A 23,147-nucleotide genomic window follows, 5' to 3' on the forward strand; every position below is an offset into this window, starting at 1 on the left:
GTTCTGAAACATTCGACAACTGAAAATAGCCGACAGCTAGGCCTCAGGATCTTGCACTCAGAGGAAGCCGCATGGCATGTTTGACTTCCGAGGCGTGCTCGAAAACCGAAGCATTACTTTTGGGTTTATTGCGTAGAAAAACTGAAATGTTCGTCAGCGGAGATGTTTGAAAAACTGTAATGTTTGCCTTCTCTGTTGGGGCAGGGGGATAGTGGGGAGATTATATAATGAACAAGACAGTTCTGCTATGTTGCTGAGACTACACCTTCCTACTGTTAATTATTGTTAATGCTGTTTCTGTTTCAGGAGGCAAGCTTGTGTTTGTTGGCCCTGGGCCAATAGAGCTCCATGCTCATTACATTCTGGTGTCAGATGGAGGAGAACTTCGGGTTGGCTCTCCTGGTCAGCCTTTCTGTGGCAAAGCCCAGCTCCACCTCTGGGGCAGTTTGCACTCTCCAGCATCTTTTCCATATGGGGCCAAATTTCTGGCTGTGAGGAACGGAACCCTTTCCATGCACGGTGAGCTTTAGCCACAATTGTGTGATAGATGTTTCAAAAATGCTCAGCATTAACAAACCCATATTTTCCATAAAATAGCTTTCACTCGAATCTCTCTTAAAGAGAACTGTGGAATATTGCAGCAGCCCTGAACATCCACTCTCCGTTATAAAAAGGTGTAGGAATTATTTGCACTGTCTCTAGTGCTGTAATAGAGCATCTCCAGGTAGGGGTGGTCTTATTCTCAGGATAAGGCAGCTTCCTGTAGTGGAAGGGTCAGAGTTCAGTGGTAGAACATGGCTTTGCATGCAGAAGGTCCCAGATTCCATTCCTAGCAGCTCCAGAAGACTCCTTGCCTGAAATCCTGGAGAGCAGCTGCTAGCCTGTGTAGGCAATGCAGGCAAGTTCCAGTGGTCTGGCCTAGTATAAGGCAGCTTCCTATGTACTTTCTACTTAGGATAGAGCCAAGACAAGTGAATTAGGTTCTGAAAACAATGTCTTATTCCCCAATTAGTTAAGTCCTTCCTTGCATACATACATGGCAAAGTCAGTCTGGGTAGACAGCTTCTTTTTAGCAAAACCCTGATATGTTCGTACTAGTACACTGCTTTGCTTTGTGTCTAGAGTGAGTTCTGAATTACTGTGAATTAGTAACTCTGGTGCCCAGGTTTGTCTCTCATTATCCTTCTCTTTTGTATAATAGTAAAGGTAAAGGGACCCCTGACCATTAGGTCCAGTCGTGGCCGACTCTGGGGTTGTGGCGCTCATCTCGCTTTATTGGCCGAGGGAGCCGGCGTACAGCTTCCGGGTCATGTGGCCAGCATGACTAAGCCGCTTCTGGCGAACCAGAGCAGCGCACGGAAACACCGTTTTCCTTCCCGCCGGAGTGGTACCTATTTATCTACTTGCACTTTGACGTGCTTTTAAACTGCTAGGTGGGCAGGAGCAGGGACCGAGCAACGGGAGCTCACCCCATCGCGGGGATTCAGACTGCCGACCTTCTGATCAGCAAGTCCTAGGTTCTGTGGTTTAACCCACAGCGCCACACCATTATTTTAAGAATTATTTTAAGAATTTCTATCCTGCCCTTCATGATACGGTCATAGGACAGGTTAAAAGGTAAAGGTAAAGGTACCCCTGCCCATACGGGCCAGTCTTGCCAGACTCTAGGGTTGTGCGCTCATCTCACTCTATAGGCCGGGAGCCAGCGCTGTCCGCAGACACTTCCGGGTCACGTGGCCAGCATGACAAGCTGCATCTGGCGAGCCAGCACAGCACACGGAACGCTGTTTACCTTCCCGCTGGTAAGCGGTCCCTATTTATCTACTTGCACCAGGGAGTGCTTTCGAACTGCTAGGTTGGCAGGTGCTGGGACCGAACGACGGGAGCGCACCCCGCCGCGGGGATTCGAACCGCCGACCATGCGATCGGCAAATCCTAGGCGCTGAGGTTTTACCTGCAGCGTAACCCGCGTCCTGCGTATATGTATATCATATACACCCGCGTGCATATGATATACAGCATATCAAAATACATTAATTAAATACAACCAACACACATTAATGCTTGAAGGTGCAAAATGGTCTCTGCTTACTCTGAAGAGCACCACAAAGAAGAAAGGCCCAATTACGCAAGCGAAATTCTTGGAGGGATGTCTCTGTTTCCACCAAGGTCAGGCTGTTCAATTTACATTGCCTAGGCAACTGCTTAATATGCCACACTGTTCCTGTGGCTGGCGATATCTCAAACATCATTCTTGCTGATAATGAATTCAAGTGGCGAGTGCTGACAGAATGAGGTCACTGAGAAACACGAGGGCAGTGTTGGCCTTCTCAAGGGAACCCTGATGTTTCCAGAAGTAAATAAATAGATAATAAAACCAAAGGGTGCTAGCCAGCTCCAAACGCGAGCCTTCTACCATGATGTGGTACAGGAGGCAGAGGGAACGCATGGGACCTGCATCCCAAGGTCTGAAGAGAATTGGAAGGAGCCCTGAAGAGGAGGACCTCTCTCAGAGGGGTGGAGATACAGAGCAACATTTTTTATTGGTCTTGCTTCTTCTCCTGATTGATGACCTGACAGAACTATGGAGTGCCAGCATTTTCTTTCTGCTTGGATTTTACTAGTGTCCAATGTCTTCCCCCTGCTTTGCTAGCAGGAGAAGAATTTGTATAGAAGGCAACAGGACCTTGTCTCCAGAGCATTTGACCTAGGTGCCATAAAAAGACAGATGAAAGAACATCCACATGAAATACCAATGACTATTTCTAGTCATGTCCATGGCTGTAGAGAGTAGACTGGGTGATCAAAAAGAGTCAGTGAGGGAGAAGAACTGGGTGGCCTTGCCCATTCTATTGGAAACATCTTTTGGTTTCAATTCTTCAGCAATGATGCAAGAAATATTGGGCTTGCCATCCCATCTCCTGTCCGAGGCGCAGTTCCAGCGCATGGGTACAATTAAGTTTCACTCAAAGCGTGTAATCCACCATTTAGTCGTAATGCAGTTGAGCCTCTATAAGTAAGATGGAAAAAAGAACACATACTTTTCTGCCTTCATGCTGCTTATGTCAAATACAAACACATTTTCCTGGTTCCAATATGGCATCAACCTAGCTTGTAGTATAAAACAAATTGGAGTGCTTGTCAACATTTTTATAGTTTTGAAATAAATGTGTATAGCTAGAGCAGATCTAAATCATTAAACAAACAGGCTTTTGAGGGGGAGAGAAATCAGCTGTCTGAGTAGACAGGATTGAATGTAATTTAATTTCTTATTTTCCTTCCAAATAGAAAATTTGGAAGCAAGCGTTCTATAGCAATGGCTGAATCCTGATTGTTTAGTAACTGCCTGTCAGCTTCTTCCTTTGATATGTTAATATGACTAAGGGTTTTCCCAGAATTCTCTCCACGCGGCAGTCCTGTGCTCGGGTGGTCGGAGGAGACGGGGAAATTGCACTGTTGCCTTTGGCTTTACCCAGCTCCCCTGCCAATCAGACCACACTCCCCATAAACTGCCTGCCAATCACATGTCAGGTTTAAAGGAGGTCTCAGTCAGCTGGGGTAACTTGAATTTTTGACAATGTAATTATGGCCCTTGTGTCCACAGCAGAAGCCTGAATAGGATGGAGGGAATTTTTTTTATTTTTATTGATTGTTCAGAAGAGAAATTTATCAATGTCTCTGGCTCTGTTCATATGTATTCCCCAAGAAACTCTCCTGACAAGTTTCCAAAGAGAAATCTAGCTTGGTGGCTTTGGCCATATCTTTGTCCTTTCCATAATAATCGATCTAGACGGGCTGGCTGTAGTTCCTGAGAGAACATGCAGAATTTCAGGTGGTGCAAGCTTTGTTCAAGAGATAGCATGCAAAAGAATTACAGATGACATGCTGCAAATAAAACAAACCTATCCATTTTTCCCCACTATGGCACAGATGAACTGTTTGACCGGTGTCTGGTGCAAGAGTCAACACTGGAAGTGTCTGAACTTGTGTGTGAACATGACGTATACAGAGTACCTTGATACTATTCCTGACATAGTCAGGAATTCTCTCACCCTTCACCCTGTCCTTCTGTGCTGCTCCTGCCTCTCTCGCTCTCTTATGGATAATTACAGAGTCTTTGCAAACCTGAATCTTGGATGCAGAATAAACTAAACAAAGGCACTGTAGTTCTGAATCCAGTTCTCAAGCAACACTGAGAGCTTTGGGTCTCTTTGAGCTGATTGAGGTGTTTCCATACTAGGCATTTAGCATGGAATTGCAATATTTAGATTGCTCACTTTGGACAGAGCATTTATATGATGCATCGTCCAATTATTGTCGTCCTGTATTTTCCCTACCACAAGAATAGTACACTCTCTCCTGGTGTAGATACCATTAGTGATACTTCATATATTTGAAGGGCAGGAGTTAGAGGGAGGCTTGGCTATATAGCCGGTGGCTGAACCAGTAACAGCTCAGCACACAGGCACCATAACCATTTTAGTATTTTGTTGTTTTTAAATTTTTTTATTTAATGTTAACTGCTAATTTTATCTAGTTGGAAATAGCACTAAAATGCTTTTTAAATTTTTATTTTAATATGCTCTTTTTATGTTATTACATCGTAACACCAATTTAAATAATAAATCAGAAGGAAAAAACCTTTCCAGTTGCCACAATAAACCACCTTGCTGAAATGCCATGGAAAGGGTTCCTCAGTCATTCCTCCCCCCCCCCCCAGCATTATAGTTTGCCGCATCCAGATGCAAGCTGTTCCTTGCAGGGCAATGAAATGGTGTCTACTGCAAAGATTATAGTGAATGTGTGCTTTGCTTCAAATGGTTGTTCAGGTGAATTGGACCTTTCTGTTCCTCATCTTCAGCACTGGATATAACATAGCAGAATGTATACATAAAAAAGTGCATTCACCCAGCAGTGTGGAGAGTTAAACACAATTCTTCTTATAGCCAAAAGAAGCCCAGTGATTGGGTAACACTGGGAGCAACCTGTTTGGAAGTAGCTTTGGTTTCTCACCTTATTTTAGCGTTTCAGTGGAAGATGCTATGTACTTGACATAAAGCATGAATCATGAATAGTTGTTTAAAAATGTGAACTAGAGCTGAGCTCCTGTTGAAATGTGGACCTAGATCACAGCAAGTAGCTTTTGGCTAACCAAGGCATCCTGGAGGTTTATGTATTCCAAATTCTAAGTTGGTCTTTTAACCAAGGACTCATCAGTCTTCCTTTCTTCACACCCCCACCCCTCCAATGCCCCTTCATAATGACCGACTTTTAGCTCCCGAAGTTATAGGCAACAGATCTTAACATTTGGATGATCATCTTGCCCTACACTGATGTTCCTAAAAGCGCTCATTCTGTCTCATTCACTAACTGCTTAGGAGATTAACTGGCAATAATGGAAAATGTGAGAAGCTGGTGATGAGTCTGTGTTGTACTTACGCACTTAGCCCTCACGATATCTTCCTCCCTTTCATAGCAGTTCGATCTGAATTACAGGTTCATTGCATTGCACATCACATCTTGCCAGCTTGGCCCCTGATGCTATTGTCAACTGGCGATGCCTATGGAAAATACTGGCAGCACTTTGCTAGCATTATAATGGTTGCAATATTGTAATGCAGCAGTTGGTTCACCCTAACGTAATTTGCTAGTGTTGGGCGGGACTAAATCCTAAATGTGGTGCTTTTAATAAATGATTTAGGGAAATGGTAAAATAATTGACTAAAAACAAGACTGTTGTTGCCAGTAGCAGATTGCAGGGCGGTGTGGTGGGCCTTACCAGGGAGATTGGAAGAGGAAAGGCAGCGGGGAGTTCTGCTCATTCCCTTCCGGGGTGTGGCATTGCTGCCAGGCCTCTGATGCCTCAGCCCTAGGGAATTTCTCTTTGCCGGGAACTCTGGTCAGCAAGAGACCAATCCACTCTCTCACTGGCTGAGGGACTTGGATTCAGCCTGCCTGCAAATTGACTAATTGCAGGTGAGCCCAGGGGTGGTCTTTTGGGTGGTGGGCGGAGTGGACTGGGGTCCAAAGAGGACTTCACTCCAGTCCATTCCATGAAAATAAAAGATGACCCACCCCTTCACTGGCACCACCGGTTCCCCCCTCTTTTTCCTACCCACACTCTCTTGGTTTCATCTTTTTACCAGGAGTAGTTGTTTGGTGCTTGACCTCGCTATGGAGGCTCTCAGCCCCCGTATTCAGGACCAGGAGGTATTTTTCTGTCAGACTAATTGGCCTTGTCTGAGGGTTTTACCCTCAGCCAGCGTGGTGTAGTGGTTAAGAGTGGTAGACTCGTAATCTGGTGAACCGGGTTCGTGTCTCTGCTCCTCCACATGCAGCTGCTGGGTGACCCTGAACCAGTCATACTTCTTTGAAGTCTCTCAGCCTCACTCACCTCTCAGAGTGTTTGTTGTGGGGGAGGAAGGGAAAGGAGAATGTTAGCCGCTTTGAGACTCCTTTGGGTAGTGATAAAGCGGGATATCAAATCCAAACAACTCCTCCTCCTCTTCCTCTTCCTCTTCCTCCTCCTCCTTACAACTTTGGTGGGTTAGGCATGGTTGTAGGGGATGTTGTAAGCCTCTGCCTGTCCTTCTAAGGGAATGGAGTATCCCATTAACGGGATCCAGGACGAGGGATCCAGGAGACTAATATAGGGTTGAAATAGGCCAAAAAAAATTATTGATTACAGGTGTAAGTAGGTTTTGGCCAAGGTATTGGGTATGTATCTGGTATCAAGCAATGCACCTACTGTTTAATAAATAAGGCGGGGGGCATTCCCTGACATACACCAGATGTTACGATGCCACCAGTGCCACCATTGTGAAGGGTGCTATGGCCGCTGGACCCCCAGACACCCCCCTTCCTGGACCCCTTTAATGGTGTCTCCAGATTGGCCTGTTCCAACAGACCTTTGCCACCAATGCCTGTGCGGTTCGAAGGGGAGGGGCTGAGCGTTCCACCCACAGCTGAATGGGGAGGAAAAAGAATGGGCCCCTGGAGCCCAGGTAAGTGAAGACTCCTAGCTACTGATATACTTTGAGACTTATGGAGAAGAATTGTTTTGAAGGCCTGCTTCTTGGGTAAGAGGAATAACACGTTCTTGAAAATTGCTCCCAAGTATAAGCTACAAAACACGGTGATTAATTTAATATTTGTGTTTCTAGGTAGTTATCCCTTTTCCAAAATATTATGCATGGGGGAAAAAGAAAGAGGAAAAGTTGTCTGATGTGAGATGGTACAAGAAAAGTTCCAAATTTTGCACCATGATGCAATGGGAAATTCTACATTCCTCCAGTAGGCTGTTCTCCTTCTGAAGTACTTTCTCTTTGATACTAGGAAGCTTCAGGGGGTTTTGCTTAAGGAGTTCTCAGTAACCCAGGACACTGAATATTCCTTAGCAGCAAATAGTGATACGGAATAGATTCATTTTCCATGTCTAGAGGACTTAGTCATCATAAATAAGCAAAGACCTCCTGTTTTATCAGAGGGAACGTATGAAAAGCTTGCAGAGTGTCAACCAGCATATAAGCAACTTGAGAGAAGTTTGCTTTGCATCAACAAGCTGCCTACACAGAGAATTTGGCCTGAAGTGGCTTACGAAGGAGGCTCTAAACTTTCTCGACAGGGAACGAACAGCGCCTGATTTATAGAAGTTGTGGAAGCTCCTTCGTATTTCAGCTACCCTGGTGCTCATAATGTTGCCAAAGCACAAATAGAAAAGATAGAAGAGGAAATCCAGGTTGATTTTGAATGGCGGCAGTTTGCTCAGGTCAAACTTAACTTATCCAATAGCCAAAACAAAAAAAATTCCTTCCAGTGGCACCTTAAAGACCAACTAAGTTAGTTCTTGGTATGAGCTTTCGTGTGCATGCACACTTCTTCAGATACATGAAAGCTCATACCAAGAACTAACTTAGTTGGTCTTTAAGGTGCTACTGGAAGGAATTCTTTTTGTTTTGACTATGGCAGACCAACACGGCTACCTATCTGTAACTTATCCAATAGCCGTTTGGCAAAATGTTTGGAGGAAGATTTTAGGCTTCCAGAGTTGCTGAAGAAAAACTGAATGCAAGCTGTTGCTACAGGGCCACAATTCAATGGTATTGCACATGGTTTGCATGTAGAACAGGGGTAGCTGGCAGAGGAGCCGGGTATAGGGGGTGCAAGAGGCTTCAGTCCCCTCAGTGTTTTGAGGCAGGGGCCCCTGCCCTCCCAATATTGAGGGGGCTGACATTCTCTGCTGCTGCCAGGTGCCCTTCGCAGACCTTCGCAGACCCCAGGCCCTGCCTAAGAGCCCAGGAACTGAGAGGGGGTTGGAATGAGTGGGAGTGAATATCTCCCTCCGCGTGTTCTGCCCCTGCCAGGCACATGCACAGAAATGGAGGCTGAGCATGGAGCCCAGCAGCCACGCTCTGTCTCTCCCCCCCCCTCCAATGGCATGAGGAGAAGGAGGCTGAGCACAGAGCAAAGCTCCACGCTCCCCAGCGTTCAAGCACTGGCAGGATGCCATGTGGCTTGGCCTGCTGCGTGGAGGGGCAAGTTGGCGCCTCTGGTAGCTGGTAACCTTTTGTAGACTGGGGTCCATATCGACCCTACCAATGGAGAGACCTATCTTGAAAGAAGCAAAGAAAGGCCAAAGGCTTCTGAAGGCTGCAGATTCACTTATTGGAGAGTCACAGGGCACTTCGGATGATGCAGAGGACTTACAACTCCAGCTCACCGGCATGTTACGGGTTTTTGCATTGGGTGGGTGTTGAATTGCAGGATTGAGGACGTGGAAATTGTCCCCAAATTATATGGAATTGGCGGAAATGACCGGCAGGATTCGAGACCAGGGAGAAGAGTCAGTGGAGGAAGATTGGAAGAAATTTAAAGACTATCTACAGAGATATTGTAAAATTAAGGAATTTTAGAATAATGTTGGATTGGAACTAAGTGGTTTCTAGCTGTGATGGGTTAAAAGAATATGAAAAAATGGCTTTATATAAGTAAAAATCTAAGATTGTAATAATTTAAGAATAAGATCTGGGTAGCAAAAAGAGAGAAAGAAATTGTTGAATTAATAATTTGATTTGGAATACAAAAAAGGGTGGTATGAGGAGGTCCGAGAAATAAGTAAATGAAGAATAAGGAGATGAAAAGATTGATTGTTTTTGTTGGATATTTTTTCTTTTTTCTTTTTTTCTTTTTTTATTTCTTGTAATGTAAAACCATTAATAAAAAATATTTTAAAAATTTTAAAAAAACAAAAGGAAATTGTCCCCAAATTACCCCACTGCACTTGGGGAAGCCCACAGCAATGTTAAGAAAATTCATGGGGGGAAACTCCAAGTGTTTTTTGGTGGCCCATGGAGATCTTGGCATTTGATGCATTACTGTATTTTAATATTGTGTTGGAAGCCGCCCAGAGTGGCTGGGGAAACCCAGTCAGATGGGTGGGGTATAAATAATAAATTATTATTATTATTATTATTATTATTATTATTATTTGCTGGTTTCAAATTTGGCAGCATTCTTCTGTGGGGAAGATAAGCTTTATTTTCCTCCTGAAACAAAACAAAACAAATCCTGTGGCCTTGGCCTAATAGTATGTTGATGGAAAGGGGGCGGTGGAGAAAAATAAAAGCAGGAGCCCTGACTATTTCCCCCCCCCACACCCAACAACAGTATTGCCCAGGTACATTACCTTGGTTGGGTCCCTGCACTCCGCTGCCACATGTCCTCCCCGGCAGATGACTGAAAGAACAGATGACAGATGAATGTTGTCCTTGACAGAAAAAAATGGTTGCCAGCCTCTGTTTACAGCCATCAACGATAGTTTCAGCATACTCTGTAAAAAATTTCCTCTTGTTTTATTGTGTTAAACTTCAAATATATAGTTTCAGCACAAGCAGGTTATTTAACACCTCAAAGGATGCATCTGTAAAGCAACTTTGTGTACCTAGTCTACTGAGTTTTCCCCAAAAACCTTATTTTCTCTTTTGAGTTGAAGAAGAAGTGGGATGGAACCTACTTTCTAAAGCAGCTGAGAATGATGATGGCAATGGATTTGAAATGGGGTGCTCCACACAAGTACTGTTGCAGAAGAGTGCAGGTCGCATCCAGTTATTTTGTAGATATTCGGCGTATATACAGTATGCTGCATTGTTGATATTGCAATACATTGAAAGCATTTATGTGTCTTAATTTACAGAGTGCACGGTTATGTTTCTGTTCTAACTGGTGTAGGTGTTGCCTCCAAAAATAGTCTGTGGAAGAGTTGTTTTCCAACCGGCACTAGTTAATAATTAAAAAATGAATTAAATAATTGAGGAGTTGCATTGAGCCAATCCATATTTTAGTACTTGGGAATGTTTCCAGTGGCAGGCCTTTTGGTAAAGAATAATTGTTGTGATTTTAATTTCCCTTGCTTTTGACTGCCATCCTTTTATGAGAAATAGAATGCCATCTCTGGTGGGTTTATTTCTGCCCCCCTCCCCAAGTACTGCTGTGGTGCTTGCAATAGCCCCTTGTGAACAATCTGTTTCTGGTGACAAGTCTTCTTCCCAAAGCATTTCGTCTGTTGCAGAGGGCAAGCAAAGGGGTGATGGATCATCTTGAAAATCGTCAGAGGAAGCATTTGCCCCCCAGGCCTTGTTCTCCCTAAGTTCTTCCCTCATCCCAGTGCCAAATTTTCTTTGGAATTGGCTCAGACTCCAGTTTTTGGAGGAAATCCAGCTTGTTGTTCTGAAGAGGTGGAACTCAGTGGAAGTTTCTCTGGGGGAATTCAAGGCGATGCTAAAATGGCACGGAAGGCGACTTCAGCAACTATTAGTCACTCCTGGTTGGCACAGCTGTTGGAACGTTCAGCTAATGAACCAGTAATTTATGAAAGCTGGGAAAGCTGATGATCTATCTTTTCTGCTTTTGGATTATTTCCACAATTCATGAAGGTTAATCAAGTGTCAGGTTCCCAGTATACGGGTATAGATGTACTCATTAATACTTGTGGTCATAGATTGCTTGTTATGCCATGAGAGTTCAGATCCTTGTTTTCTAATTTTGAATGGAATGTGATTGTATTAATGGCAGGAACTGATCATTTGTTTTTCATTTCACTCAGCTTTCCCAACTCTTAACTCCCATGTAGGGGGTAGTCCAAGACTTCAGGAAATCAGTCAGTCTGAGAAGGCTTGTCTAAGTGGGGTCAACACAGTGCATTTATTTATTGCATTTTAGACATGCAGACTGATATCTGTCTTTTAGGTTTTTCCTTTGGCATGGCCTGTGCATAACTTTGCCTATTTAACCATCTTAGCTCACAGTAAATAGAAGGCATTGAAAATTCCACATGGTTTAAGTTGCCTTTTAATATGCCTACAACGTTACTTACAATAAATGGTTTCCTATCCTCTCTTGTGTGTATGGAACTAGATGTCATTGTATTCCAATATCTTCTGTGATCTTTGCTCCTGCAACTCTGCTATCCTCAGACACTTGTACTTTTAAAACTTTTTAAAATGTTTCTGCGCTCTTTTGTTGCCCAGCATCTCTGGACTTCTCTCTGTGCAGATGTGGTGCCCTATAACTCTTCAAAACTCACCTTAACTTGAGATCCCTTCATCGCAGGGGGCTGGGCTAGATGACCCTTGGGATCTCTTCGAACTCTATGGCTCTATGATTTCTACCAAGCCTAAGTGCATGGTCCAGCGTTTGCTCACACCCCTTGCCACTTTCTTCTTTCCACATTGTCAACACCAAATGTGTAAGTTCATTGGATGTAGGATCCTAAATTTTTGGTTATGGAATTGTTACAAAATGCCATGCATCTTGATGGTGTTGTATAAACAGTAATTTCTAGATGACAAGCTCCCTGAAAAGAACCAAAAGGTTCTCAGGTACTTCACACTGACCTTGATACGGTAATCGATATTCAAAACAGAGTCTACCGCCTCCACCCACATGGGGACTTTTAGAATCCTTTGTTTGCATTACAGTTGCATCAAAAATACCGACTGCATAGTCAGCATGGATCATTGCTTTCTCTGTTTCCACATCACCCTTCTCTGCTGGCCTCCAAGTGCTTGAGGGTTTTCGTCTTTGTTTTGTTCTACATGATCATTTCAGTGTGCAGGAAGAAAAATGAGTGTGCTGCTCTGTATTTTAACTGGCCTTAAGTTTAAAACAAACACAGAAGAGGGGAGAATGATTATTTAATGAGACGATTCATATTAATACATTAGCTTTAGCTTTACTGAAAGGGAAAGAAGAAAATATTTAAGGAAACTTTCAGAAGAAGGACCTGGGACTTCACCCATTTCTCTGAGCATTGCCACTGTTGTGGCATATTATTCATAAATCCATTTAAAAGCTTTGGGAGGAATTCAATGTAGCACCAAAGAGGTTGTTCCAACAGTGCAAGCATGCATAGTTTTTTGTTACTGATTTTGCTTGAATTGTAGGTTTGAAATACTTGGGAGATGAGATCAGAATGCTTAGTTTGTATGACGAAAATGTCAAGCTACAATACCTTTGTGCTCCTTGTCTCTCTCTTTATGTCTCTACACATTATGTTGTAGGTTGTGTCCCTAAAGTGACAGTCACACACTTGAAATCAGCCGCACGTCCCAATGATACAAAATTAGTTCTGGTGGATCATGTGGACTGGAAACCTGGAGATGAAGTTGTTATATGTGGAGGAGGGCCTCGAAGTGCCCAGAAACAAGAGGAAGTCGTGACTGTCAAGGCTGTAAATGGCACAGAACTCTATGTTTCATCTCCACTCAGGTATTTTTTCAGCAGACCTTGATGTTAATGTAAAGCTCATACAATTGAGCTTGGTATCTGAAGAAGTGTGCATGCACATGAAAGCTTATACCAAGAACAAACTGAGTTGGTCTCTAAGGTGCTACTGGACTTCTTCTTCAGTGTATCTGAAGAAGAATGCATGCACACGAAAGTTTATACCAGAACAAACTTAGTTACCCTATATTCTAATTCAGATTCAATGCTCTAAATATTACAATTGTTCTTGGTTATTCTTCTTATGTTATAAATGTTTAAGGCTGCAGTCCTAAATACAATTACTGTCAGGCTTCCACTGGTTGACTGAGTACACAGGTTTTCGACTTTCTTCTTCTTCTTCTTCTCCTCCTCCTCCTCCTCCTCCTCCTCCTCCTCCTCCTCCTCCTCCTCCTCCTCTTTATTCCAGGATTCCCTACTATGCTTAAACATAGATCAGGGTACATGATTCAGAAGTCACAGCAGAGCTGTAAGATACATGGCCACGCATAAGCTTAGAAGTTGTCCCAACACTTAACATCCCCCCCAAAGCTTCCCTTTTGAAGAACGAGGTGGCACAGTCATTCACACTGTTTTCCCCCAAGCCACAGGACTGGGCAAGCCAAAGGGCACTCCTATGAGTAGGCTGGATCTGCTGAGTCTTTGTACCAGAGGCAGAGTTGACATGGCTGCCTCAAATGGGTGTTATCTCCCCAGAGGTAGGGAGCACCTCCCTGACAGGAGGCAGCAGTGGAGGCAGGTTCAGTGGCTCTCCTGTGGTGGCCAGATTATCTGATGTCACTGAGCTGGGCCTTTTCTCTGAGAACCCACTCCATCCAAAAACATTATCTGCCTGCTTGCCTGTTACATTTATCAAGCCCCTCTATCTTGCAAGAGACTCAAGGTGGTGTCTATGGTTCTTCTGCTCCCAGTTTCATCATCACAGCAACTCTGTAAGGTAGGCTAGGAGATGGTGGCTGGCCCAAGGTCACCCAGTGAGTTTCACGGCTGAGTGGGGATTTGAACCCTGGTCTCCCAGGTCATAGTCCAACACACTAACCATTACACCACACTGCCTCTAGATCATCACCTGCCACACCACTGGGCTCTTCTCCAGAATCCAGTTCAGCACCCTCGTCCCATTCCTCTGCCCTTCTCTGGCCAATCCTGTCAAGACATTTCCATGTGGCTCATGACATTTACTAAGGAGCAATCCAAACATCTCTCAGGTCCACCTCACGGCCATTGCATGAGGCCCAGTGTGGGGTCATTGGGTGCATAAGTGTGCATAGCCATCTTAACTGTGTCCCTCCCGCCAACCATCTATTTTCGCTGCTGTGCACCAGCAGGGTTTCAAATGCACTGCTCTGTAAAGTCCTACTGGTGTGGAAGGGTGGGGAGATTTGGGTTGTGCCCTAACCCTTATTGCACTCAGTGGGTCTTCTCGTAAACATTTCAAGGACTGAACTATTAGTATGCACAGTAATGATATAGGAGAAATTACTGTACCCTTGCAGTTGTACGGTGAAGCTGCATTCATGTGGTTGCATCACAACTAAAGCGGCCACTTATGTGCATGGTTATATGTGTAGACTGGGTACGATTGGAGAAGGGAAACTATTATTTGCATTCTCAGAAAACCCCACTCTTATTGTTGCAGCACATAATCCAGAGCTCAGCACTGGAGCTAAACATGTGTTCCAAGCCCCAAAGACCTTCCATCTCCTATTTCCAAAGGGGTAGTCTCTGGAAACCAAAACCAACAAAGAGTCGTGTGGCATCTTTAAAGTCTTAAGCAAATTTATCATTGCATAATTTATCATGGCAAATTTATTATCATGGCAAATAATATTACATTGGCAAATTTATCATCAAACAAACCAAGTTTTTTTCCTTGTTTGGTTTGGGTTGAGGTGGGGCAATTGCAAACAGCTCGTCAGAAGATAATGAAAGGTCAAAAAGTATAGTGGCAACTGAATTCTGGCTCTCATTTGTGACTAGATTTATGGTACAAAAATCTAAGCTGGCTACGATTGTTCCTATGTATCCTATAGGTATCCTCATGGTATTGCTGAAGAACAGGTGTCTGGAGAGCACCATGTTTTCAGAGCTCTTGTGGCATTGGTCAGTCGGAGTGTGGTCATCCACGGAAATGTCACCACGGAAAGGGCTTCCCACCTGCAGCAGTGCAAAGAAGCAGGTATTTCAGGAGGTGAGAGAGAGGGTACTCTAAGGGTAACATAAAGAGATTAATAGAATCACAGAATTGGAAGGGACCCAAGGGTCATCTAGTCCAAGTCTTGTAGTGCAGGAAGCCTTGACAGACGGCTATCCAACTTTGCTTAACAACCTCCAAGGAAGGAGAGTTTTCCACCTCTCATGGGAATCTGTTCCACTGTCGAACAGCTCTTACTGCCAGAAAGTTCTTCCTAATGTTGAATCAGGATCTCCTTTCTTGTACCTTGAAGCCATTGGTTCTGATCCTACCCTCCAGAACAGGAGAAAACAATCATGTTCCCTCTTCCATGTGACAGCTCTTAAGATATTTGAAGATGGCTATCCTATCTCCTCTCAGTCTCCTCCTACACATACCCAGCTCCTTCAAGCGCTCCTCATAAGGCTTGATTTCCAGATCATCTTGGTTGCCCTCCTCTGCACATGTTCCAGCTTGTCTTTTTTTTTTTTTTTAAAAAAAGATTTTTATTGAAATTTCAGAGATTTATAGAAAAACAAAACAAACAGACAGACAAAAATAACAAAAAACAAGTATAATTTCAATCCCTTATTTTCTTATAACTTACTTCCCCGACCTCCTCATACCTCCCTTTTCTGTATTCCAATTTCTGATTTATTAATTCAGCAAATCCTTTCCCTTGTTTTTCATTTAATTTTTAACCTTTCTTTTCATTTTACTTATCCATTACAGCTGGAAACCACGTAATTTCTAAACCAACGTCATTCTAACATTCATTAATTTTGCAATATTTCTTAAGATAATCCTTAAATTTCTTCCAATCTTCTTCCGCCGACTCTTCTCCCTGGTCTCGGATTCTGCCAGTCATTTCTGCCAGTCCTATATAGTCCCAGCTTGTCAACATCCTTCTTAAATTGTGATGCCCAGAATTGAACATAGTGTTTCAAGTGTGGTGTGACAAAGGCAGAACAGAGTGGTACTATTACTTCCCTTGCTCTGGACACTATACTTCTCTTGATGGGCAGGGTATATATATATATTTAATTATTTAATGTTTGTGCAGTCTAGAATAATGTTGGCCTTTTTGCTGCTGCATCACACTGTTTACTCATGTTAAGTCTGTGGTCCACCAAGACCCCTAGATCCTTTTCACATTTACTGCTAGTAAGACAAGGGTCCCCCATCCTATATTTGTGCATCTGGTTCTTTCCCCCTAAGTGCAGAACTTGTCCCTTCTGAAATTCATTTTGTTAGTCTGGGCCTAGTTCTCCAATCTGTTAAGGTCATTTTGATTCTGATTCTGTTTTCTGCGGCATTAGCTACCCTCCAGTTTGGTGTCCTCTGTAAATTTGATGAGCATCCCCTCAATTCTTTCATCCAAGTCATTTATAAAGATGTTGAACAACAAAGGGCCCAGGACAGAACCCTACGGCATCCCACTTGTCACATTTTTTTCCACAATGATGAGGAACCATAGCTGTGTTCCAGTCTGCATACTAGTATGGGACCAGCTGGGGATGGGAGGATATGTAAATTTTTGTTTTCTTAGTTTTTCATTGCTTCAATCTTAAATTTAGTACTCCACATTTCTGCAGCAATTTGTGATTTGAAAAAAATCCTTCTTAAGGTTTTAATGCGAATTTCTCCTAATGAACACATTTTTAGTGCAGTTTTGACTAATGTACATATTTTTGTAAGTAATTTACCATAATAAAATGCATGATTGCATTTTTGTGTGGTATTTTCACTAATATATTCATTTTAATGAACATTTCCCCTATATATTTGTAATTATTCGTTGGAGACCTGCCTCACAAAATTCAGATAAGTATGAATTTTGAGGGATGGCTGTGTTTTTGTTCTCATTCTTTCAGAAAGTGCAAATTAATAGATTTGGCTTTAAATGTGAATTTCTCTTCCATCCATAGCACCAGTGAATTAAGTTAGTTCATTTTAGAATGCAAACCAAACAAATTTCCCTTCTTGTTAGTCACATTTGGGGTATCACGAACATTTCAGAAACAATTTTGTTAATTATTTGTCACTAAAATTCTTCTTGAGCAGCACTAGTAGAAGAATAGATGTTATTGTTTGCTTTGCACATTTATGATTTTTTGTGTGAATGGTCATCATGTGAGCACTCTAATTAACGAACATTGTGCTACCAGCCTGAGCATGTTTTATCTACTTCACCCCCAGTGAGTGAAGCATGTAATAAACCTAAAGTATTTAATGTCTCATGCTTACATCTCTTTTTTGTAATTTAATGGAAGATTGTGAAGATGCCTCATGCTTTTTAAACATTTGCCCTGCATGCTATATACCTTCATCATTGCTTTTCAGACGTCTCAGACTGTTTCTACAAGAAAAGTGAGAGGAAACTTGGATCGCGGGATATGGGGGCTGTTCTCATTGTGCAGGCCTACAGTGGTGAAGAGACTCAGCTTCATTTAGAAGGTGTACAGTTCCGGCATGTAGGCCAAGCTTTCCAGAAGCATTTCAGTGCACTGACCATTGCTGGAAATGCCCACATGACTAGTGAGCAAAAATTATTATATTTTGTATCTTAACAGCCTTATAAAAAACAAACGGTTGTTGGCTTTAACTGAGTTCCATCATAAGTCTTGTTTCTGAGCACAATTCAGAGTGTTGGTTTTGACCTTTAAAGCCCTAAACGGTCTTGGCCCAGTATACCTGAAGGAGCGTCTCCACCCCCATCATTCTGCCCAGATGCTGAGGTCCAGCGCTGAGGGCCTTCTGGCGGTTCCCTCATTGTGATGAGCAAAGCTACAGGGAACCAGGCAGAGGGCCTTCTCGGTAGTGGCGCCTGCCCTGTGGAACGCCCTCCCAACAGATGTCAAAGAGATAAACAACTATCTAACATTTAGAAGACATTTGAAGGCAGCCCTGTTCTGGGAAGTTTTTAATGTATGACATTTTAATGTATTTTTAATCTTTGTTGGAAGCTGCCCAGAGTGGCTGGGGAAACCCAGCCAGATGGGTGGGGTACAAATAAATTATTATTATTATTATTATTATTATTATTATTATTATTATTATTACATTGCTAAAAACTCAAAACTAGGAGTGGAGCTTATTAGCTATTCTTTCATGTTCAACTGAGGATACCTTTATTTCAGTCAGACAATAACACCCAGAAATTTTTTGGAGGTGTCACTTTTTCTGGACTAATAAAAGGAGATTTTTGGTAATCATTGGTCAGTCCAAAATGTCCTTTTCTGGGGTGATGCCACCATGATGCTTCAACAGGTGCTGGGTGATCAACTTTAAATATCTCTGGATGAAGCTGGTTATCTAGAAATATTTCAGCTGGCTTCCAGATTCTTTGGGGGAGCAAGACCAGAACACTTTCTTGGTTACCCTGTAGGATGACATTCACAAGACAGACAGGAATGAGGGATCAGGACTACAGCTCGTGGTTGATCTGCATTTAGATCCAGACAGACTGATTGCTTCCCAAATGCCCAGTTGGCACTTTAACTTGGTAGGTATACCAACTGCAGCATATCTTCTAGGGAAAAATGTGATCAGGTTGTAGTTATCTATGCCCTGGTGGCATCCAGGTTAGATTACAGCCATGATCTAAATGAGGAGTTGTCCATGAAGACTATGTGGAAACGTCATTTCATTTGGTATAAAGCTGAAAGGCTGCTGACTGTTACTTATAAGAAAGAATGTATGTTTTCAGTTTTTAGGGTTTCACTGGCATTTGATGTGTTCCCAGGCACAATTCAAACTGCTGGTCTTGTCCTATAAAGCCCTAAATAGCTTAGAACCAAGAGCCACCTGGTCCCATAGGGATCAGTTCAATTGTTATGATCTTATTTGGAGGACGGACTTTAAGAATTCACATGCTCAGAACCAAGGTTCTGAATCTCCCTGGTGGTGTCATCTTTTTGTTGCACTCTAAGCTCAGGACCACTCAATGCTTGTTCTGATGGCCTTTATTTAGAAAATGTGTAGACTGCTTAAAATTTTAAATTTCTGAGCAATGTGCAATATAAAAAACAAAACAAAAAACATGATATAGAATTAATAAACACAAGACAGAATTAATAGATACCTCATATGGCAAGATGCCAAATAACAGGACAATCTAAGCATGTTTAGTTTACTGGGACTTACCCTCAAACCCTCAAGTAATGGGACGGGGGTGGCACTGTGGGTTAAACCACAGAGCCTAGGACTTGCTGATCAGAAGGTCGGCGGTTCGAATCCCCGCATCGGGGTGAGCCCCCGTTGCTCGGTCCCTGCTCCTGCCAACCTAGCAGTTAAAAAGCATGTCAAAAGTGCAAGTAGATAAATAGGTACCACTCCAGCGGGGAGGTAAACGGTGTTTCCGTGCGCTGCTCTGGTTTGCCAGAAGTGGCTTAGTCATGCTGGCCACATGACCCAGAAGCTGTAGGCCGGCTCCCTCGGCCAATAAAGCGAGATGAGCGCCGCAACCCCAGCTTCGGCCACGACTGGACTTAATGGTCAGGGGTCCCTTTACCTTTACCTTTTACCCTCAAGTAAGCATGCATAGGATAAAACCCCTGTTCCTTCCCTAGGTTTTAGTGGGGAACGGGCTTTTAGCTCCAGTTGCTTTTTTAATCCCTGTTTGCTTTGATTTGTTACGCTGCACTTTCGGTTATTTATTTATATATTATTTTTAAATATGATGCAAGCTGTCTTATGAAAAATGATTGAAAGACAGGGTTAAAATATTTTAAGCGAAAATAAATAGAAATGAAGATACAGCATGAAATTCTACTTCTATCTAATTCTACTGCTTTATACAATTCTTCTTCTTCTTCTAGATTCTTATTTTCGAAACTGTGCCGTATTAGATTCTTTTGCTCGTGGAATTAGCCTGCAGGGGGTGTCAGATTTCAGGGTGGAAAACAACATTTTTTACAACATTATGGGCCATGGAGTTATAGTGGGTAAGTTATACAAAATAAATTTGTGTTATGAAATATTAGTAGAAATTTTCAAGAAGATTCATTTTCCTCAAAACTATATTTTTTCTTTAAAAATTCCATACTTTTTACTTGACATCTCACTCCTTTCATTTTATTGCTTTGTTTCAGAAACTTTCAATTTCCCCTTAAGATGAAGAACAGACATTTTATATAAAACCAGAAAATGTCAGTTAAATAAAAGCAGCAAAACTATTCTAAGAATTGAAAAATTGAAATAATATATATGGTGCCGATTGTTTGACCTACAGAACCTGATACAGTTCTGTGGATTTTGTAATTCCTTCTACTTATTTGTCTCTTTGGTTTACAGGCACTTGAGGGAAATCTTGATCTTTGCAACACAAGTCAAAATGCTGCAAACAAAATGGATGTAATTTTTATTACAGAACTGTAATCTAGTCTCCATCTAAACAAAATGAGGGCTTCTCTGGACCATCTCCATCGTTTTTGTCCCCCAGCAGCCTTTTGTTGCTTTCCCCACAAGTTGTGTCCCATTTCTTAATCATGCCTTTGAAACAGTAAGCAAAGTGTCACTGATTTGCCATTTAGCTCTGGGTTACTGAGCAGGAACCAACTAATGAACATCTCAAGGTATATATTCTGTGACCACTGCATGTCTTGCCTCTGTGGCAGCTTGTTAATGTGTTATCTTCGTTTGTTTTTAGGAGATTCACTGGATCAGAATAACCTATTAAGGCACAACACAATTATTGGACTTTCTGGAACTGATGGGCTTTCCAGTGTTGAAACCTTGTCACCTGCTGGATTCTATATCCAGGCTCCTGATGATTTGATAGAGGTGAGCTGTAAGGATGTCACAGGGCACCAAGATAAGTGACAGTGTTTTCACAAGGTTCCTCTCTTCCTTTAGATTCTGTTTGTTGTCAAACAGATACCTCTGGGAAGTCCACAAGCACGGTGTGAAAGCAATAGCCCCTCTGCCATTGTGGCACCCCAATAGCCATCATGACTAATAGCAATGGATAGACCAACCTTTGTAAAGGTAAAGGACCCCTGTCAGTTAAGTCCAGTTGTGAATGACTCTGGGGTTGCAGCGCTCATCTCGCTTTATTGGCCGAGGGAGCTGGTGTACAGCTTCTGGGTCATGTGGCCAGCATGACTAAGCCGGTTCTGGCGAACCAGAGCAGCACACGGAAATGCTGTTTACCTTCCCGCCGGAGCGGTACCTATTTATCTACTTGCACTTTGACGTGCTTTTGAACTGCTAGGTTGGCAGGAGCTGGAACCGAGCAACAGGAGCTCACCCCGTTGCTGGGATTCAAACCGCCGACCTTCCGATCAGCAAGCCCAGGAGGCTCAGTGGTTTAGACCAACACTGCCACCCGCATTATAAATTTGTCTAATTGTGCTTTATGAAAAGGAGTACTTTCTTTTGTCTGATGATGTGATTTGCACCCCGCTATTCCTCCCAGGAGTTTAAGGTGGCATGCATGTTTCTCCACCTCCATTTTATCTTCAGTTCTGCGAGGTAGGTTAGGGTGGGAGTGAGTGGCTGGCTCAAGATCACTCAGTGAATTTCAGGGCAAAGCGAAAACTTGAGTTGGGTTCTTTCCAGTCCTAGTCCAACACACAAGGTGACCCCTGAGTTCTTGAGCTATGAGAGAGAGGTAGGGAAATCCCTCCTGCTTTCCCACACCATTCAAACTGTTTCTTTCATGGTGGAGTGGTGATTAAAGGGGATTAGGCCTGTTTGTTTCTCCTCCTGCTCCCCACACCACCAGCACGGGGAGCGCATATGAGTGATATATGCTCATTTATTAAATAACCATGGTTTTCCCTCTTGTTTTGGATGTTGGGAGAGGGAGGGGCAATTCACATAATTCTAAGTACTAATGTAAATATTTTTATGCAAGTCAGCTGTTATGACTTGCATAACAATGTTTATACAGTGGTACCTCGGGTTAAGAACTTAATTTGTTCTGGAGGTCCGTTCTTAACCTGAAACCGTTCTTAACCTGAAGCACCACTTTAGCTAATGGGGCCTCCTGCTGCTGCCGCGCCACTGGAGCACAATTTCTGTTCTCATCCTGAAGCAAAGTTCTTAACCCGAGGTACTATTTCTGGGTTAGCAGAGTCTGTAAGCAGAAGCGTCTGTAACCTGAAGCGTCTATAACCCAAGATACCACTGTATTGGTACTTGGGATGATGTCTCAGAATATGTGACTACATGCACAATCTAAGCCTTAATTCTCACAAACCACAGATGAAGTGGTTGAGTTATGTTTGGAGCACTTAACTTCAGCTTGTAGGCAGACACACATAACTAAGTGCTGCTCCATTCATAAAATTCCCCACATACAGAAAAATAGCTGTGAGTGTTCTAGCCTAGTCTTCTCTCTGCTTATGATAGCTATCTGTGGGTTGCCATGTTTTTCCAAGGGAGCTTCTCTGCTTTTTGTGAGAATTAGGCTGTAACATGTGAGCCAGATTACATGTGAGCTGTTTGATCCACTGCATTTTACTTTGTCAGACCACCAAGGAAGGGGTCCCCCACAATCATGCTAAGGAATGACTAGGCTTGATGATGGTGGATATTGAATAAAGAGTTTGCATTGATGCTGGCTTGTTGTTTCAAGCTTCTTAAAATCTGCCATTAGGGAGAAGATAAGGAAGCAAGTAGAGAGACGAGTTTGGATTTAAATTCAGCATTAACAAAATATGTTCAATATCCACATGTGGTGTCTTAATCGCTTGAAAGGTCATATGGCTGTATTCAATTGCTATCAGATACTCATGGAAATAAACCACTTTCTCTCTGGGAATTTAGCTGCAGAGAGATCTATAGAATACAGTGTCCCAAATAATTTATTTCTGCAGAAAATTCTCTGCTTCGCCGAGACCGCTGCTGTCAAGCTACCAGCTGTCTGCATAAATATGCTGGACTCTCGCCCTCACAAATCATCTGTAGAATGCACTACTGGAGTCGTAGGTAAAATAGTCACTGAACTATAATGTGAGTTGACTACTGAAGCTCTGCATTAACTGTGCTGTGGGCAGTGTGGTCTGAAAAGCTGTGTTTCCAAAAAGGTGCCTAGGCTTGTGCTGCCGGCACTATTCTTGTCTCTTTGCTTTGTGACCCTTGTGACAAATGTCAGACACCAGGACAGTGGGAAAATTGTATAGGTCACGAGACTGGAAACGGGATACGGAGCCTCTCTCTTCTAGGTCACTGGCTCTCCTTTGATCTG

General features: G+C 42.9%; 1 protein-coding gene across 2 annotated transcripts in view; it reads left to right on the forward strand.

The window, feature by feature from the left end:
* Positions 1-23,147, forward strand: part of PKHD1 (PKHD1 ciliary IPT domain containing fibrocystin/polyductin) — a 242,667-nt gene that overhangs the window by 94,141 nt on the left and 125,379 nt on the right. For both annotated transcript variants that reach the window (XM_081905883.1, XM_081905884.1), the window contains 6 exons: positions 307-519; positions 12,558-12,765; positions 14,814-14,971; positions 17,297-17,491; positions 19,774-19,899; positions 20,604-20,737. In XM_081905883.1, the coding sequence (XP_081762009.1) occupies positions 307-519; positions 12,558-12,765; positions 14,814-14,971; positions 17,297-17,491; positions 19,774-19,899; positions 20,604-20,737 (1,034 nt within the window). The remainder of the gene's footprint in view (positions 1-306; positions 520-12,557; positions 12,766-14,813; positions 14,972-17,296; positions 17,492-19,773; positions 19,900-20,603; positions 20,738-23,147) is intronic.

Source organism: Podarcis melisellensis (genome assembly GCF_964234715.1).
Source record: "Podarcis melisellensis genome assembly, chromosome: 3".
Classification (NCBI taxonomy): Eukaryota; Metazoa; Chordata; class Lepidosauria; order Squamata; family Lacertidae; genus Podarcis; species Podarcis melisellensis.